This window comes from Vigna radiata, unplaced genomic scaffold, assembly GCF_000741045.1.
Source record: "Vigna radiata var. radiata cultivar VC1973A unplaced genomic scaffold, Vradiata_ver6 scaffold_7, whole genome shotgun sequence".
NCBI lineage: Eukaryota > Viridiplantae > Streptophyta > Magnoliopsida > Fabales > Fabaceae > Vigna > Vigna radiata.
Genome location: NW_014543262.1, coordinates 2,450,306 through 2,471,644, shown reverse-complemented (window position 1 = coordinate 2,471,644; position 21,339 = coordinate 2,450,306). Strand labels below are relative to the sequence as shown.

The window sequence follows — 21,339 nt, the reverse complement described above, 5'->3', positions numbered from 1 at the left end:
CTCTGTTGCATTGCAGAATCATGACCGGACAATGATTGGTTTTCACTTCCCGAGAATAATGTTCAAACAGTGAAATACATATTTCAATTTTGAACTATTTCTTATTTTTGAAAAACAATAACAGTATTTTGAGCTTTCTTTTTAAGATAAAATAAAAAGAACTCCGACACTTTTTTCAAAAAGATTTAGATAGACATGTTATTTGCACAAAACTGGTAAAATTCCATATCGATAAGGATTGCGGCAGAGCCGCAGAAATACAACAGATATTAGGAAAACGGGGGAAGAGGGATGAGGGGAGAATCAATTGCTCATTGAGCATATGCTAAAACATCTAAAATATTCCACACACAGTTATTGAAGCAACCAATATAGAAAAATTCTCTTTGGTGGTGTATATGAAGCAGAACCAATGACTTGTGAGACTCTACTTTCTTATACCATTCACTTGGCAAGCTCGTTGCGGATGAGTTTTGCTGCGGCAACCATGTTTGTGAGGGCTGGTTTCACCTCTGTGTACTTACGGGTCTTGAGCCCACAGTCGGGATTCACCCACAAGATGTTCTTCTCCAGCACTGCAAGCATCTTGTTGATTCTGTCAGCAATTTCCTCAGTTGGTGGTATTCTTGGGGAGTGGATGTCGTACACACCAGGGCCAATTCCAGCACCATACTTCACACCTTCACGGAACACTGAGAGGAGCTTCTCGTCAGAACGAGAGTTCTCAATAGTGATAACGTCGGCATCCATGTTAATGATGGAGTGGATGATGTCGTTGAAGTTGGAGTAGCACATGTGAGTGTGGATCTGTCAATAAGAAAAGTTTATTATTACATAATATGATGAAAAAATAATGATAATAACCCAGTGACTTGTGCTGATCTCAAAGTACCTGAGTGGTATCCTGGACGCCAACATTGGTGATTCTGAAGGAATGAACGGCCCAGTCCAAGTAGTCAGCTTGCTCCGATTTCCTCAGTGGCAGACCCTCTCTCAAAGCAGCTTCATCAATTTGGATGACAGTAATGCCAGCCTTTTCAAGGTCTTCTACTTCGTCCTTGATGGCCAAAGCAATCTGATAGGTGGTTTCAGATCTGCAGATGGATTCACAAACATAATTAGACACAACAATTTGGTGAATATTGTCGCTACTCATATTACAAGGGTGTGGATTTTATACTTACCTAGGTTGATCGTTTCTAACAAAGGACCAGTTGAGAATGGTAACAGGGCCGGTAAGCATTCCCTTCATTGGGCGTTTGGTAAAGCTCTGAGCTACAGATGACCAGAAGACAGTCATTGGCTTGGGGCGGCTCACATCACCATAGATGATTGGTGGCTTCACGCAACGAGATCCATAGGATTGCACCCACCCATTAACAGTGAAGGCAAAGCCTGACAACTGCTCACCGAAGTACTCAACCATATCATTCCTCTGCAACGAATGGATTTCACATTTAGTTGGAGGTGACAATAATGACAGAAAATCTAGCAAGAGTGGTCGCTCAACATCAAAAAGTGGTGCTGGATATATCGAAACATTCAAGTCAAATATAAGACATTATAAGACGAGAGCTTACCTCTGGCTCTCCATGAACCAAAACATCAATATCAAGCTCTTCTTGAAGTTGAACAACTTTGTGAATTTCCTCCTTGATTGACTTAACATATTCTTCCTCGGAGATCCTGAAAAAAACAGTATGATGGTCAATAAAAGAAAGGCACACTATAAATGAAAACAAGGCAAAGATCAGCAGTCTCAGCATCTCACTTGTTAGCCTTGAACTCACGGCGTACCCTCCTCAGTTCTACAGTCTGAGGGAAGGATCCAATGGTGGTGGTTGGAAGGATTGGAAGGTTAAGCTTCTTTTGCTGAGCATCCAGTCTGGCACTGACATTTGTTGCACGACGATGATCTGAGCCCTTCAATGCAGCAGCCTGAGAGGAAAGAAAATTAGAAGCCATGAGTAACAGAAGAATACGTCTTACAACATATCTATATTAACAAAGAGAACAAGCACTCACAGCCTTCTGAACAGCCTCATTAGTCACTCTTGGAGAGGACTTTCTTGAAGCCTGAGCTGCAGCATTAGCAGAGAAGAAAGCCTGAAAATGAAACCATGAGATATTTGATACTAGTTTATTGTGTGATGAAACAATATTTATTGTCGTGGTTCCAAAATTAATCATAACGAGTGCTAGATAGTTGGCCTACCACTGGCACTGCACATTACACAATTGTATGCTGCTTTTATTTACAGATATTAAGGTACCCGATAACTGAATTTTCTTAAGTAATTCTAATGCATGTAATAAATATCTTTTTTTTCCCTTTATTTAATTGTAATTCTAGATCCGCTCTTTCAATTGTTTTCGAAATCATAATAAATCCTACTAAACTATTTATAAAATCATATAATATTTACTTATTTTCATAAAATATGATTTTATTAACTTCATATTCATAACGAAAACCTCCTGATTGCATGTTGAAATGTTTGGCCACACTAAATAACAGTGCATTTCTCAGTAATGCAAACGTAATAAAATATATATTTCATAAATGTGAGATGGATATTACCTCATCCTTGTTGCCAGACAAAGCCTTAGCCAATGCGTTAACTTCAACAATTTTTTGGGCAGCAAAAGCTAGCCATGACTTAATCTCATCATCCAACTTGGTCTCATTAACAAGATCAACAGCAGTGTGAAGAAGGGAAGAGGAGGTAGACACAACAAGGTTATCTGCATACAGTTTAAACAATAGATATATCAAACAACTATATTGACCGTAAAAGCATCCCAAAATTCACAGTGAAATGTATGCCCAATCTATACCTTTGCCCACAATGCCCTCAAGACCCTGTAATGTAGCGAGAGAAGAAGCAAGATCATTAGCCCAGATGTTCCTTCCATCAACCACTCCAGCAAAGAGGTATTTTCCACTTGGAAATCCACCCTTGATCAAATCAAGAGTCTTGGTTCCACGGACTAAATCAAATCCATATGCAGTGACGCCGTTCAGAGATGTGAGAGTCTTGTATGCCGCAGCAGGGACGTCAGCAAAGTAGGTCTCAATAAGAACATTCAAACCAGACAAAGCAGGTGCAAGTTCTGCATATGCATCGGTAAATGCTTGTAACTTGTGAGACTCAAGGTCCAAGACAAGGGTAGGCTCATCAAATTGAATCCATGAAGCACCAGCTGCCTTAAGGTCAGCAATAACTTCCCTGTTTTATTATTCATATAAGCAAGTTAGATATATAGCATGAATATACACAGAAAATAATAACACCCGACCAATTAAAACTCTTACTTGTAGACAGCAAGAACTTTGGGAAGGAGAGAAAGGAGATTAAAAGTTTTCTCCACACCCTTGGCAGGCTTGGAGAGCAACAAGTATGTGACTGGGCCAACGAGGACAGGAACGGTATCCACTCCAAGCTGAAAGACAAACAAATATTCGATGATAATGTTGATATAGACAAATATATGAAAAGGGCAGATGGCTTGGCTACTATGAACGAGAAACTCAAAAACAAGGAAAACTAATTGTCATTTCTCACATTTCACCCTGATCTAAATAACATCTCATAAAAAGCAGTGCTTCACTATGATAAAATAAAGAAAATGGCCTTTTATTTTAAGACATACCGCCTTGGCCTCCTTGTATTCGTCAACAGCCTTGTGAGAAGAATAGGTGAAGTTCACATCAGGTCCCAATTCAGGGACAATAAAGTGGCTGGATCAATACCACAAAGAGTTCAGTAATCAGATTATTAAAACACAACATTAATATCACAACAGTCGCAATATCAGTCGGCATCATCACTTACTAGTTGGTGTCGAACCACTTGGTCATCTCCATAGCAGGCACGGTAGCATTACCTCTGGCCATGGAGAAGTAGGTGTCAAAACCAATCTCACCACCGGTCCAGCCATACCTTTGTGGGACGGCGCCGAGGGTGGCGGTGGCATCAAGCACCTGATCATAGTAAGAGAAAGTGTTGCTGGGGATGTACTTGATCCCGGCATTAGCCATCTGCTTCCAGATGGATGCCCTGAGATCAGCAGCAACCTTCTGCAAATCCTCGGCGCTGCTTTTGCCATCCCAGAAAGACTCGAGAGCGAACTTGAGCTCTCTCTTGGGACCCATGCGGGGGTATCCGACGATATGAGATGCCATTGTTCTGTCGGAACAGATCAAATCCCAAATCAGCTCTTACTTCTACACACTCCAAAACCGATAACACCGCACGCATGCAACAATACTCAAAGAACATTGCACTAATATCCGTAATAACATATTTTGCAATATTCATAGATCATGGCTATAATTTCAAATATCAAGTGCTAGAGCCACACTGCCTATAGCAACACTCTTCATTAAAAGTTCTTACTTAAAAAATTTACTGAAAAACACAAAATTATAAGCAAAACTCATCATATAAGAAATAAAACACATAGAATTTTATGATGTACACTAAACTTCGGTTAGTAACAGAAAACACTAGTTAGTGTATGTGTGTATATGTGTGTGCGTGCTAGCATTTCCATAATGACACATGAAACAACACTCGTAGATCATAACAAGCCGACAATAAGACGGTATCATGGACGACTATAAAAGCTAGATTCTCATTCTCTATTGACATCATTTCAAATCCATTCCCCGGAAGCAAGTTATGGCATACGAGTTTGAGCAACTTAAGAGAAGTTCAACTAGCATGAAAACACCTCACGATTTAGTAGAACAACAACGGTTTCCATGCAAAGAAGTAGCAGATTTGGACAGAGTGACAACAAAAGCGAGATATCATAGCAAAATGGATTCAGATCCAGTAGATCTAGGCATTAGGAGAAGAAATAGCTGCAGATCTAGGACTAGCACAAGCATTGAAAGAAACAGAGCATTACGTTTATGCGCAGATCTGAGGAGAATTAGGAAGCAAAATTGAAGTGATTGATAGAAGAAAACAGAGTAACAGAAAAGGAGAATTGAAGCAGAGAGTGATAAGAAGGCATGACATAGCATGGCTTAAGGGGGAGAGGGTCTCGTACCTTGAGAGTGAGTGTAGGAGACCGGTTCTCTCTGTGGCTTCTTCTTAGCTTCTATGGAGCAAGTTGAAGCCGAGAACAGAGTGCGAGGTATAAGCAATGGTTTACGGGTTTATTTATAGGCGTTTCAAGCCAGATCTGAGTCGCTTCCTTTTCTATTCACATTTTCTTCTCTCTTTGTATTAATTATTTTTATTATTAATTATCAATTAATAAAATTCATTTTGAAGGTAATATATTATTTTTTATATTTTCTTTCTGTGCTGCGTTTGTTACATGCTGAATGCTGAAGAATTTGTGGGTGAGAAACGATTCTATATCTAAGCGCTTTTGTGGCTATCAGCAGCTGGTGAAAACGTGAGAGATGCACATATCACTGTGCAGTCTTGTGAACTTGCCAGAAAAGCCACAAACGCACTTTCCCACACATTTTCTATTAAGCAGAATTTGTTGAAAATTTTAAACAATGATGGATCTTTCGTCTTACTATAAACCTTTCTGGTAATTTTACATCTCTTCTGTTATTATTTAAAAATAAAAATTAAAAGTGATATCAGTAATTAATATTAATTAAGACAGACATTATAAAACATTAATAAGATGGACTTATTGATATAATTAAATTAAGCGTTTCTGGTTAGGTAATCTGGCTTTTTGGAGTGAAACTCAAATAATAGTTTTCAATAAATTCCAATTAATCTTAATAATGAGTGTGTTTGAAAACACTTACCTCTTGTCATATATAAATATCTAATTCATTAAATTATAGTTAAATCAATTAATAATGTCAAAATAAATTTTATTTCAAAAATATTGTAAAATTAGACTATTGAATTGATGATTATATTATTTGTGGTTATATCCTCAAGTACACTAAGGACAATTGTTCTGAATAATCAAGTTGAAATCGCTTATTCAAACTTTGGTTTAAAGAAATTAGACTCGTTACTATTTAAATAATTCGTGTTAGAAAAAAGACATTAATATCAACTGCGTTATATTATAATATTATATATTTTGTATCACAAAATAAAAGTCAAATTCAAACTTTATAAGAAAAAGAATAAGCAAACAACCATTTCTTAATCAGATAAGTTGATTTAGAAAAGTTTTTCATTTTTGGTACATTTAATTTTTTGGTTAAGTTGATCTAAAAATATGTCTTTTTACAAGATTTACAAAATAGTTCAAATTAAAATACACAGGGAATATGCTGGGTACTTTATTAAAAGAAAAAGTCACATTACTCTGGCATGCAAATATGAAACTATTTCTATCATTTTCCCTTTTTCTTTATCTTTTCTTCTTCACCCATCACCTTCACGATTAGTTTTGTGATTTTGTAAGGTTTACTTTTTCATGTAATAATTATTCTATACAAAAACTAAGAAGTGAATGTTCAATGGAAAAATCCTTGATATATAATTAAACTAACTTTTTTTAAATATTATTTTGTAGCATCTTCTGCCAGTTTTATTTTAAATTTTGTGCGTGGGATTGGTGTGTTCTCTATAGTATATAAATTTGTTTATCTATAGTATATAAATTTGAAAACCGTGAAAAGTTTTCTTACCCATCAACAAACATAAATTTTCAATGCATAATGTTAATGTTAATAGTAACAACGCTAGGTTTTACTTATATTATGATATTTATCTTTAAAAACATGAAAAATATTATAGTCTTTCTAATGTGAAATAATTTTATCAAAATAAAACTATTAAGAAAATTAAAAATGATACAACTATAATTATATAAATAAACATATAATTTCTATAAAATATTTTCTTTTTCTCACATAAAAATTCATCTTCTTAAGTATCAGACGATATAAGAACACTTTAAGTTTTTCTCCTTTTTGACGCTGCTATTATTCTTATGTTATCTTTCTTACGCTTTTCATCAACAACATCTTCTTTTTAGGCTTTTTTCTATATATAGTTTCTCTTAAAATATATTTGTTAGACTAAGAAGTTGACTTATAAAGAGTTGGTAGCCTTTCAATGTGAATTTTGACCTTAGTTTACTTTGTAGGATCAAAAGCTTTTTCTTATAGTCCTAAGCAAAACTTGAACTTGTATGACGTGACAAAGCAAATGACTTCAAGAAAACATTTTTCAAAATGTTCTTTTTCTCTCACAACATCTTTTTCTTTGGTGTCATGATTCTAATCATATCTTTCTGCTTTATGTTTGCATGGATATCAAGAAACAAAGTATATAAGCATCAAAGTGTTTTTTCGTATATGAACTAAATGTTTTGAACGTTGATAAGCATTAAGCACTGTAGCATGTTCAAGACATTTTATTATTTGTCATTTTATTAATAAATGCATTCAAAATTATATTATATTTATATCACACAAAATTTGTATAAATTTTTGGATAAATAATAACTTTCACTATATATAACATAAATTATATAATATATTTAATAGCTTAAATGAAAATTATTAATAAGGATTAGTTTTTGTGTGAAGCAGGTGAAGTAATTTGAAGCATGTGACAAAACTCTTCCATGATTTGGAGTCATGATGGAAAATTGTGATGTATTGGTTATGAAGAACACGTGAGACAATCTACATGTTTAATCATGCTAAGTTTAGTTAATCCATCTACAATATATTTCATATAGTCTCATAAAATGTGCTTTATCTTAACAACTTTTTATTATTTCTTCTTAAAATTAGTAACAAAATTGTGTACAACGTCAAATATTTTGGACTTTTAACGGCAAATTCGCGAACGACGTCATATCAGGAGATGTTAAATTGACGTCGAATTGACGTTAAATTAATGTTGAATTTTGTCAATATATGATGTTAATCCACTTTTTTTTAATTAATTGTGATCTTTTTTACAACTCTACGAGACTTGAAAAGCTTAAAAACAACACATTTCAATTTTTGGTATTTTATAAAGCATGAATTATGAACGTGTAGTGTAGTATCAACAACAAACAAAAATAACCAATAACAAACAAGTTTAATCAAACAACAACAACAAACCAGTTCAACCAAACAATAACAACAAACAAAAAACATACATAAAGTAGTTAATTAACATGAAGGACAAGTGTCGTCACCAGTGAAAGAAAAAATAGAATGCGCATATGAAGGACAAGTGCACAAAATAATCGGTCAAAATAAACAAAAATCATACATAAAGTAGTTAATTAACATGCATTTGTATCAAATGAAATAAAGATTACCTATGATGGTCGTCAAACTTCGTTCGAGAAAAGTTTGAGAAGAGAAGAGGGTCTCGTGCGCTAAGATAAAGTGAATGAATTTTCAATCTCCCGTTCAAATTTTTATTTAATTCACTAATCTTTTAACGTCTAACGCTGGGGGCATTCGACGTTTTATATATTTTTACATCTAATTACAATTATAAACGACGTTTAATAATTGCATTTATTTACAAAAATGTCACCGATCATTTTGAACGCATGACGTTATACGTTGTTTTTTCACTAGTGTAATTATATAAGATTTTTTTTAGTTTGATGTGTTTTAGAAAATTTGCAAAGTGTATGATGTCTCCTTTGCATAATTAGTTTTATACTTAATATTATAACTCTTAAGGCCACAATACCATCTAGGCATCCCTTATTACTATTGATAAAGGACCACAACACACCCACATGGGACTATACACTAAAGGGTCATTATATCTCCTAAATATGCAACACAATGTATGTCATACATATGAATACACCTCATTATCATCATCAATAAACATACCACACATTAATTTCATATATATAAACATCATCACATATATCTATCATTTCATCATTATAAATGTGTTGCTTAAGCGACATTGGCTCGTTAAAGAAAGGAAGAATTCCTCACTAAAATAACCTCACATCATTTTATGATTGTCCCTCACTCAAACATTTAATTATTACTTAAGCAACCATTAGTTGGCCTAAGCCAAAGATCAAGACAAGTCAACCCTGGTTCAAGTTTAGGCGAGTCAACCCAAGCCAAGGTTATAGAAGTAAAGATAAGTCAATATTAACCCAAATTTAGTTGAGTTGGCCTAAGCCAAAGGTTGAGATGAGTCGATTGGGTCTACCGCCAATCAAAGTTAATCCAAGTCAAAGGTTCAACCTAGTGGCCTCAGGTCAAAGGTTGAGTCGAGTCAACCTACGACCATGTCGAACCGAGTAGGCCTAAGTCAAAGATCAAGACAAGTCAATCCTGGTTCAAGTTTAGGCGAGTCAACCCAAGCCAAGGTTACAAAAGTAGAGAGAAGTCAATATTAACCCAAATTTAGTTGAGTTGGCCTGGGTCCAAGTTCGATTGAGTCGGCCAGGGTCCAAGTTAAGCCTAATTGCCCAAGCCAAAGGTTAATGAGCCTGTCCTGGTTAAAGGTTGAGTCGTGTTGGTCTAGATCGAGGCTAGGTCAAGTCAAAGTATTCCTAGGTCAACCCTAGTTTACAGAGGACAGAGGTTGAGTTGAGTCAATTTATGCCAAACATTGAGTATAGTCAATTTAAACCCAAGTTAGGTTGAGTCAGCTTAGTTCTAGGTCGAATCAAGACAATTCAGGCTTATATTAAGTGGTGACGACTGAAGTCTAAGTTAAGATGAGTTGGCCCAAGTCCGAATTAAATTGAGTCAATGCATATCCAGTTCAAACCAAGTTTGATTAAGATAAGGTTAGGTCAAGCCTAGATCATGTTGAGTTCAATTGAACCAAATTATGTTGGATATGTGCTCAATAAATATATCATACTTACATTAGATGTGACCATATCAAATTAAGTAAGGTTAATCCCATGTTACATTTATTAGGTTAATCGTTCATTAAATTAACCTAATTAATTTGGTGAATTTAAATTGATTTAAACTAAATTAAAAAAAATCAATTAATCTAATTAAAATAAATTTGAATTATAGATCATTATATTTTATTAGTTTTGGATTAGATCAAGACTAAATTTTGAAATTTACAAATGATGACGATGTATACATATATAAAGTGGTACTTTTTTTTTTATTTATATATAAAGAATAAGTTTAACTTTTGTAATATTATATTTACATATGTGTTAAATGTTCATTATCTCGCTAGATGTACGTGGATCGGTCCTAACGGACACTTTGATTCAATACGACTGAAGACTATGTTGTTGATTAGCATCAGAATAATACTGGTGGCTGACATTTATTTAAAAGAAAAGGATTTGGTTGGACATGTATTTTTGTCACTGTTGTTTTGTCATTCATTTGTTACACAAGACTCAACCATAACGCATGCACTTTCTTTCTTAGTTCATCCGCTACCCACATGTGAGTGACAAGTGTAGTCATACTCATTCCACAACATTTCATTTTCTTCTCCGCAACAAAATCATGCACAATAATCAAATATTTCATTTCTAAATAATTAATTTCATACCATCACCATGACTTGAGAATTTTATTAAAGAAAAAGAAAAACATGGGCCATTTCATTTCATCTCTAAATGTTTTTTATCACAATATTTTATGAATAATAATGTTTTAACAACTTCATTATGACTATTATAGTAATAAAAGACATGTGAAAAATGAAAAGAAATGTTTGATTATTGGTAAATTAAGATGTGTAAATTAATTAATGTAGGAATGAGTATTTGGGAAGTGAGTGGGGGAGGAGGGGGGGGTTGGTGGAGAATTGGTGGTGAGCCCCACAATTAGAACCTCTTTGCACGATTTTATTTTAAGATTGAATTTTAAAAATGATGATAATTATTATTTAGTTGGCCAACTCTAGGTGTGGAATACCCATGTTGCCCTGCGTTTGTTGCAAAAATCACGGCTTCAACACTGGGTAGGTGAGTAAGTCTATTTTTTTTTTTAATTATTTTATTAATGTGCCTGTGTTTTGACATGTACGTGCGAGGGTTGGTGTAATTACAAAAGCAATATAGGTGTCATTACACCCATAAAATCTCATAATTAATACTGCACACTTTTTTAACTCTGATGTCTTGAGGAAAGTTGAGAGTACAGACAATAAATGAGAAAAAAAAAACTGAGTAATAGTAAAAATTTCATAAACTTTTGAGTTTTAAAGTTCTTAAAAAAAAAGTGTTATTTTATTTTATAGATAATTTTGATATCTAAATAATGCTGAATTTTATCAGTCTATTTCAATAAAAAAAATTAATAAAGGATAAATATTTTTTTAACGAATTTTTCTTTTTGCATTCAGAGGTACTTAATTTTTTTGAATATATAATATCTAAAAATTAGTTTATATTAAATAAAATATTACATTTAAATTGAAAAAAAATTAATTAAACATTTTACAACTCCATTACCGTTATTTCACACAATTTACTCCTTCAATTTTTTCTTTCTTTTATATTTTAGTATAATTTTTTTTTTCAATTTTCATACATTTTTGCCAATTTAAAATTTTAAGATAACTATTATAAATTGTTAATTTTATTACATGATACTTTATTATTGAAAAATTTATATTTGTAATTCTTATTTCTTTTAATATTTAGATTAAGAATATACTTATATATCTAAAAACATTAATATTACATCCAAAAATTATGTGTGGAAATTTTTTTGTTAAAAGAGTCTTTTATATCTGTTTTCAAACTGATACAGAAGCAAGAAGCAAGGATTATAGGAAGTATTTTATTTTCTATAGTTGTTTTAGAATTGGTATATAAATTTCATTTTCTATATCGATTCTGAAACTGGTAAAGAAAGTTCAGTGGGGAAGAAAAAAATTTGTATATAATTTAGATCTTTTATACCAAATATGACTTTAACTAGTATAAAAAAACATAAAATTTTATATTGGTTAGTGTAACAACCCGTATATAAAGTCACTTTTTATACCAGTGTTGGCATTAACGAGTATAAAAAGTAACATATATAGATAGTGCTACAATTCACATACTGACTTGGATAAAATTCAATCTAATAATACAATCCAAATATATATATATATATATACAAGGAACAAAATAATCAATATACTTCTTACTATTTACACATCAAAATAATAATTCATAACCTCAGTCTATAATGAATATATATAATATTTATATAACATCATTTGTAAACACTTAAAAGAAATGCAACACATTACTCCTGAGCATCCTTTAGGATCTCTTGCTCCATCAAAACGTGTTATCTAATATCTACACAAGGAATAGTTTAAGTCAACTTATAATGATAATTGCTTAATGTGTTAATTATAAAATGTTCATGTTATCAAATTCTATGAGTCAACAATATTTATTTACATATATGACTTTCTACTTATGCTTCATGACTTCATACTCAAAGTTCCCTAGTTGATGGGAATACTAAAAGTTAAATTCATAAAATATCATAAATTGTATAATTATATTTTAATAGTTTGAAGGATTAACTACTTTTGAAAACTTTTAATAGTTTAAAAGTTAAATGTACATTAAAATGAATGCCTAGTATGAAACTACTAAAATTAAATTATGTGTATATTACAAATAAATTATTAAAATACTTACGGTATTAATTTACTTTTTATTGTCAAAGTGTAATGTTTCTTGTGTAATGAACACAAACCACAAGACACTATTAAGGAAGGATTACAAGCAATTCCCAGTGACCCTATAGATTCCAACAATAATAGTGTGAAATAAAATTTACATAAATAGAGTTTTATTAATAAAAAAACATACTTATGGTTGAAAATAAGATGCTAAGTAGATTCGTTTTTTCCTTTTTCAAAGACTTTTAAGAGGTTCTTTTGGAACTCTTTACATTTATTCCCAACTCCTTGAATGATAATAAGAATAATAATGTCAAAAAGTGGTGTAGCAGAATAGTAAGTGTGTATAACAAACCAAAAAGGGAAATATTAGTTTCTTATAACAAATATTTGATTTAAGATTTTATTATTAAATTATGATAGCGTAAAAGAATATTTGATTATAGTTTAATTGTATGCAAATCAATGTTAATAAAATTATAAATATATAAATATTAAATAAATATAATACCATATTCACTACAAGATTAAAATAGAAAATAGTGAAAGTAAACGAAAATATCTAATATTTATGTCCTATAATCAAGATAATTATAGAAAATTATGAAAAATGTTATAAATTAGTCGTGTTCTAAATTAAATTGACATAAAAGATACCAGTTTTATATGGAGCTAAAGTTGTAATTGAGTTTCTAACATGGTAAAGAAAAATTGACATTCACTCAAATATTAGTCACTTTTAATCCTTCGAAAAATCTTTCAATGTATAATGATATTTTGATGTAAGAAAAAAAAAAGTAATAACTTATTAACATTTCCTTGATGTTGTGAAAGCAGAATTTATAAGATTTGAAGTTTAAAGTTTTTAGTTTGAAGCACCTTTTTTATACCTAAAAGAGTGGATGAAGTTCCTTACGAACTTTGACATTAAATTGAAGTATCATCCAAAAAATTCAATGCATTATTGACACATTATGTATGATGTCCTTTGTTTAGCTTCCTTGATATTAGATAAGAGGTTGCTGAAAAAAAAAATAAACCTAGTTTAAATATGATTAAAGTATGAGATAGAATAAAATTACGTGTTATTTGTCATAGGAGCTGTAGCGGAATGGTTAGTGTGAAACAATAAACTAAGAGGGGGTTGAATTGGTTCTTAATTAAAATTTCTTCTTAATTTTCTTACTTAGCAGATAATAAATATAAATGACAAGAGTAAGGTAGAGAGAAATTTGCACAAATAGATTTTATACTGGTTTGAATCTTACCAATCCTAGGTCAAGTTGCTAATCCAAAACAGATTAACTTTCCACTATCACAAAACAATTACAAATAATAATCACATAGAAAAACAATTTGTAAGAGTTTCAAAGACACCTCTCTTGAAACCACAAGAGATGAACCTGCACCTCCTTTGAGTGTTCACAAATGATGAATCACCTCCTTCGAATGCTTCACGAAGGATGAACCTCTTCCAATCACTTCCTTAGACGCATCAAGGATGAACCAGCTATTCTTCCATCACCGTAGTAGCAATATATCAGCACCATAGACAAGAGTTTCCTTAGCTGAGCAAGAGCACACAATTTTCACAAGGTTCAGAGTATTTGAGCACAAGGGAAGAGTTGTCGATGATGGATAAAGAGAGCCTATTTATAGACTCAAGCAAAAACTCTTCCATTCTTCGTAATTGGCCATTTAATGCTTTTAATCGATTAATATTAATGTTAATCGATTAAAATGAGTACAACGGCTAGTTTTCAAAAACCAGAAAACTATAACGACTAGTTTTCTGAGCATTGAGCATGATTGGATCCCCTTGGACATAAGACCCACACAAGCAAGTAGTGTAGGAGTCGTTCTTCCATCTTTAAGCCCCCAACAAGAAAAAGACGTGTGTTGTGGTGCTGACGAGGATTGCGCAGAAATGATTGATACACCATTATCTTGTTAAACTGGGCAAAGTCGTTAGGAATAATTTGTGAATTTTCCAAGACAGGAACTTTAGCCACATTTGTCCACATATCATTATCAAGAACAATATCCACTCCTTTGACTCTTGTGTGGAAGATGCCATCATAAACCTTTAAATTGAAGTAGAAAACGCGAACAAGATCTGGATAATACCGTCCGTGGAGCTTCATCAAATGTTGGACCCCTTGTTCAATGATGAGGTTGGGAAGGTTAAAGCCATAGGATGTGTACCATGGAAGATCAATGAACTTCTGCTTTAACACTTTCCTTTCCTTCCAGAATTGCGAGAGCGACTGTTGTTCTTGCTCATCAGAAAGCCACTCTTCAACATTTGCATCGCGTTGCTGGGTGCTAATTTTAGATGCCACACTTCTTCTTCTCCTTCTTCTTGATGGTTCAACCATATGGTTAAGTAAAAAGGGGTAGGCAAAGAGTTTGAAAGAAGAAAGCAAGTGAAAGTGTTTAAGGAAGGTCCAAGTATGGAAAGTGTGCAACATATGGGGTATAAATAAGGCAAAGATTGCTTCCCAACGTTAAAAAATGAAGGAACTATTTGCTCCATTTGGGTTTCATGTAGGTTTCTGGTGTGGTAGCTGCCATGGTTAGAGACGACGCATGGGCTAGGTGGAGTGTGGTTGAAGATCGTGGTGTGGTGATTTCTGCGGTGGTTAGCGGTGGCCATGAGGGTGGTAGCACAAGGGAGGAGAAAGGTTTCTGTTTGGAAAATATGATGCTAAGTGGCAACTATTGTGGCAGGGGTGATGAGTTGACATATTCTAACACAATGACACGTTCTCTAAAAAAAATTACAATTCAACATCTACTAATGTCATTGATTAATACTTAACAAAAATGACTTAATTGTTATAATTTTTCAAAATTTAGGACCTAATTGAAACAATTTATAACAAAAAAAAACCATTTGAGATTCCTCTACAAATATAAATATCATCCGAAAATTTAAACCAAATATAAATAATAAAATCAAGCACTTTAAATTAATTAATAACAATAAAAATCATTTCCTCTAAGTATTTGTATCTCACCTTTAATTTCTAACTACATTTAATTACGTAAGTAATTGAGATTTAATTAAAACACAAATACGGTTAACACATGTAATTCATTAACTACTAAGGATTATTTTTTTAATAATAATTTGTTGTCAACACAGAAAATTAAAACATGTCATTAATGATAAATTTCAAAGCTGTATGCAACAAGCATGATACATGACATTAATAGTGCAGACAGAGAACATACGCCTTCATTTGACTGATTCAGTGGTACATGTGGCAAGAAACCTCCTTCGTTTTTTGGTACGAAAATGCCTTCTTCCATTACACGTGTCACATGGCACAAGGAATTTTATTAGATATTATATATTTTTGTCTAATATTTCATTATATAAGAAAATTATTTTCAGAAAACGTATAAGAAAATATTTATATAACACGTGAAAGAGGTCATTTATTTTCGTACCAACACGAAATTTGCCACATGTACCCTCTCAAATAAAGGAATATAGTTATGTGTCATGATTCCTAGTGGGTAAAAACACTTGAAAATTTATACTATACAAGAAAGGATGTATAAAATTTTTAGACGGTTATGACAATAATCTTTGGGTTGGTTTATAGTATTATCTCTAACTAAATATTTTTAAAACAAAATCTGCTATTAAACTTTGTTAAATTATCCGAGCAAGATTTAATGGTCGAATTATAATTGGATTGATTTAAACAAATAATAATTAAATAGTATATAATATCATACTTTTATAATACTAAAATAAAATGTCATTCTATTTGATTCTTAAACTTATACATAACACATATATATTATAAAATTATACGAAAGTAAGTCATAAGATATAAATTTCATAAATCACTAAGTTATATATTTTATAGTAAAAAATATAAATGTATACTATAAATGAGTCTATGTTGTTAAAGTTAGGTCTAGCACTAAAGTTGTCGGCTTTAAAATTTGCTTAGTGACCAAACAATATATCAAAATTCATACAATAGGCTTTTCCTTCTTATGGATGTTATTTGCAATTGGACATCTTATCATCTTGACAATAAAAATGCTTTTAATTATATGGCAATCTCAAGGAGAAAATTTACATATGAAAGAAACTTTCTAGATTTGTTATTTAGGGGAAATATGGTGTAATGAGTAAATTACATTACTTTTTATAGACTAGATCAATCAACCTAAGCTTGGTTTGGTAAATATATTATATATATTTTTGGATTAAAATAAATTAAGACAGATATTCAATTTTTCTCCTAGGAAGCGTGTTTATGTAATAATTTATGTTAATGATATGCTTATTATAGAATATGATGATACTAGAATTTATTAATTGAAAGAGCATTTATTCAACTATTTTTAGATCAAAGTGAAAATTAAATTTTGGACGTTGAAATGACTTAATCAACCAAAAGGTATTATTAATTTACAAAATATGCTCATAATATTCTAGCATAGGCATAATTAGCAATACATATTAATTGTAATCCTATTGACTCAAGTCAAAAATTAATGACGGATCATTGTAAACTTTTTCAGATCTAGAATTTTATAGGAGACTATAGTAAACGACTCATTTATTATGCATGGTCTTCCAATTAACATTAACTATTGAAGTATTGTAATTCACATTCTATAATTTATCATATATGGTTCAAGACAAAACTATGGTAAAAAATAAGATAAATACTTAAATTATAATATATTACTTTGGAGATATTACATTTGAAAAACAAGAATAAAATTTTATTATTCAATCCAGTGTAAAAGTTGAATATAAATCTACCACTTTAACCACTTGCGTGAATTAAACAACTTAAAAAATTTAAAAGATTTTGTGAAATTAAACAAATAAAATTGTATTATAGTGGCCACTAATAATTCTAACTAAATTTTGAGAAAGTCTTAAATTTCATATGTATATGATGGATAATGTTGGATCAACCCTAAACTAAGGTGACATAATTATAAAATAAAATATTTGGTAATTCTTTATATGTTAATATATGATGGGAAAGTATAATACAATGGAATCAGTGACGGAAATGTGGGTAGATTCAGTTGCAGTTTAATATTCTGTGGTGTCGGTAACATATTAATGTCGGTGGTACCCTAGGCAATTTGAGGTGCTCGCCACTCACGTGACGTGGGCCCCACTCCAAGTAACAAGCAGTCGGTGATCGTATCGATAGTTAGTTATACAAGTATTATTTAATAATATTCAGATATTTATATTTATGCATTGAATAAGCTCATTTAATGCTGCCCATAAACAAATTCTTTTTCTATATTGTTTTTCCTTCTGTCGAAGACATTATACACAAGCATTACACAATGATCTTAAAAGCATTTTTTGTTTGCATAATTTATTTTCTTTATCCTTCGTATGTTTCAACTAATAAGAATTTTATATTTAAAATATTTATTTGTTTTTCGAATTTTAATTATAATATAGTTTTAAATTTAAATATGTTTTATTCTTAGAATATACTTATATTTTATTTTTAGTGTTTTACGTTTTTTTTATAGAATCTTACACAGTAGTGAAATAATTGTTTTTTAGAGAAATAATGATCATTTTAAAACAAACTTCGAAAAATTGATTGTTTTTCCTATAATCTTTATATTTTAATAATAAAATATTTATGTTCCATTTGTAAGAGTTTGCTTCTATTTTTAGTTAATTTTTAGGTTTTTACAATAATAATATAATAATACAAGGATTGGTTTATTTTAAATATGGGAATCTCTTATATCAAACCGGGAATTATAATTTAATGAAATATTAAATATTTATTATAAATAATTATTAGTATAATTCTGTATTATTATTATTATTATATGAAAGTATAGAAAATAAAAAAAAAAATTGTAAGAATAAAATATTTATTTAACCATCAAATAAAAAAAATATTAAAATTAAAGATAATATATATATATATATATATATATATATATATATAATTAGGCATTATAAGATGGATTAGAAATGCTAATTATTTATGATTAATATATAAAACGATGATCCGATTGTTACAAAATGAGAAGTGACTTTTAAACATGTTGGATAAAAAGAGACCTCCTTGTCACATACATCAATAATAGTAATAAGAACATTCCTTTAATCAATAAATATTTCTTAACTTTTTGACAAGTTCCAAAATAAATATTAATAGATAAATATAATAAGTAGTCAAAGAGAAAGAAAACAAACTACAACCTCCTCATCTTTTGTTTCTCCAACTTTCCTTCCTCTTTATTCTACTCTCAAATTCATCTTCTATTTTTATCCATTTCAAAAATAAAATAGCACCATGTAGAAATTGAAGTTCCAAGAGCATTTTGAATTAATTAGTTTTCTCTTTTTTTTTTCACTTTTTATGTAGCTTTTTTTTATGTTACATTATGTTTTTCTACCTTTTAGATGATATTTTACTCGTCATCTTAGATTTACGTTCTAATATTTGTTTAGACCATATTGTATGTGTAGAATAGTAAAATAAAAGAGAAGTTATATTTTAGGAACCTACATTAAGGTAAAGGGAGCTAATCACTTTTAAGTTTTTTTTTAACAATTGATTTTAATGAATTATTAATCATCTTAAACTCTTTAGTCTTTATCTTGAAATTAAATTTAGGGGTTTTATGTTTTGGAGTATGTTTTGATATAGATGTGGATGGATTGATCAATGAAATTAGAATGATAAATTGTCTATTTATGAATACCATGAAAGTATGATGAATTTAGACTGTTGATGAATGTGCGAAGTGTGGATGAAACATAATGCTCGCAGTGAAATGTTGTGGATGAGCTATGTAATGACCTATAAATGTGAACTAGAATAGTTCATAATGAAATTTTTTGTGAATAAATGTTATTATGCAGAAACTGGAAAGAGATGGTGAGGATGATAAATAATGTATTGTTGTTCAAAGGTGGACTATTGTGTTTTTCATGCTTGAAGTTTGATTTTGTAGAAATTGTAGAAAAATGAATAGAAATTATGCAATTGAAATTTGAGAACATGATAACATATTTGGTTTGAGTTTTTGAGATGATGGAAGAAAATAATTGTTTTGTTTTATGCTGTTGTGGATTTTTATGTGTTACTTTTGAATGTTTTGTTATTAGTAAAAAAATATGTTTGGTGAAAGGAGAAAATTGTTGACAATTAGTGCAATAAAAGATGTATGAGGATAGAGAAATGTAGGTAAGTGATTTTCTTGGGTGCTAAAATATTATATTTGCATTGGTATTTTTCCTACTAGTGCGTATACCGTTGGACACATAAACATACCGTTAAGTGAGGATGAATAAAATTTTCACAAAGAACTGTAATGGGTTTGACGTTGATCGACCCTCTTATGTGTTAGGCAAATGTTTAAAATTCTTGACAGAGAGCTCTAGTACAGTTGGCATCGGATGGTGCCTAAATGGCATTGAACACAACTTTTGCACTCAATCGCATTGGGCGATGCATTGGCATGCTAGCTCGAAAGCCTTATAAAAAGCTTTCTATTTTGGAGCATTGGGCGACAATTCTAACTTAAACTCTTGTAAATCATTAATTTTAGAACCTTGTTTGAAGTATGATGTATGGCTGAGTTCCAATGACTATCTTTTTGAAAAAATATGCTTAGGATGTCAAAGTGTATTGAAAGAGACTTTGAGGATCAAATGATCGTGACTCAACTAGTGTCTCACTTACATAGAGTATGACACCTAGGTGGTGTGAGGATAAAGAGACTCCATATCACATACAATATGATATGAAAGAAATCATACTTAGAGACTAGTGGAATTAACCTTGTCATGGCTTAGTTGGGAACATTAGTCGTGAATGTTCACCACTAGAGAAATTGAGAACAAAACATGATATCTAGAGTTTTTTATGATATAATTGCTTGGAGTTAAAGAAACTTAAAAAAAAAAAAAAGTTTACTAGAGATTTACCATAAAATTCCGCATTAGGCATGGAGGAAGGTGACGTAATAGGTGCAAAATAAGTGAGAGGAAAATTGTAATTGATTGGAGACGTTATGAAACAATAATTTTCCCATAGCACATTCTTTTCTTTACTTTTTCTCTAAACAACAAATGGTAAGTTTAATTAATATAAATAATATATTTTTGTTGTGATAGTTCTGAATTCCATTCTTAAAAATATCGAATTCAGAATTTATTTTAACTATCATATTTTGACCTTTTTTTTATCAAATATATAAAAATTGTTACAAAATCAAGGTTAAGTCTTGATTCTCTAGTTCATTCTTATTTATTCCAACACTCAGATCAACAATATTGAGTTAGATAAAAAATCTCAACTATCTTATATGGACTCTCTGTTTAAAGTATCTTAATGAATTTTTACTTTTTGACACACCTAATTGTGGTCTAATCATTCAATAATTTTCATTAGAAAATAATCTTAGGCTGATAATCTTAATTTTAATGTTTGGTTGACTTGTATACACTATTTCTTAGATCTTGACAACAAACTTGCTAAGCAAGCGTGTGTTTATTCGTAATTGTGGTGTTGTAACCAGAGCCTTATGATTCAAATGTTCAGCACCTACAGGGTTATATTGTAAAAAACATGTTCAAAATTCAGTTGTTTGAAAACCAAATCTTGAATTAACGAAATAAAAGTATGCTATTTACATAAATAAACCGTACATTGTGCTGTATAGGAAAAAAAATGAAAATATGCTAGTTGTGTGAAAAATTCTAGTAAACAAATATTAGGTTGGCATGCTTCCAAAGAAATTCGGA

General features: G+C 30.9%; 1 protein-coding gene across 1 annotated transcript; it reads right to left on the bottom strand.

The window, feature by feature from the left end:
- Positions 1–201: 201 nt before the first annotated feature.
- On the bottom strand, positions 202–5,196 carry LOC106753903 (5-methyltetrahydropteroyltriglutamate--homocysteine methyltransferase). The gene is made up of 12 exons (XM_014635782.2): positions 5,062–5,196; positions 3,837–4,190; positions 3,655–3,742; positions 3,317–3,444; positions 2,839–3,230; positions 2,582–2,745; positions 2,026–2,106; positions 1,772–1,938; positions 1,581–1,686; positions 1,185–1,435; positions 893–1,094; positions 202–807 (listed from the first exon to the last, which is right to left on the bottom strand). Exons 2-12 carry the CDS (start codon positions 4,184–4,186, stop codon positions 445–447), a joined length of 2,292 nt encoding a protein of 763 aa, XP_014491268.1. The 5' UTR covers positions 4,187–4,190; positions 5,062–5,196; the 3' UTR covers positions 202–444.
- Positions 5,197–21,339: the final 16,143 nt, after the last annotated feature.

Coding starts and splice junctions, on each gene's coding strand:
- LOC106753903 (XM_014635782.2), bottom strand. CDS start 4,186: ATGGCATCTCATATCGTCGGATACCCCCGCATGGGTCCCAAGAGAGAG. Junction 2,746..2,838: donor TGAGGGCATTGTGGGCAAAG/GTATAGATTGGG, acceptor AACTGTATGCAG/ATAACCTTGTTGTGTCTACC. Junction 1,436..1,580: donor TGGTTCATGGAGAGCCAGAG/GTAAGCTCTCGT, acceptor CATTCGTTGCAG/AGGAATGATATGGTTGAGTA.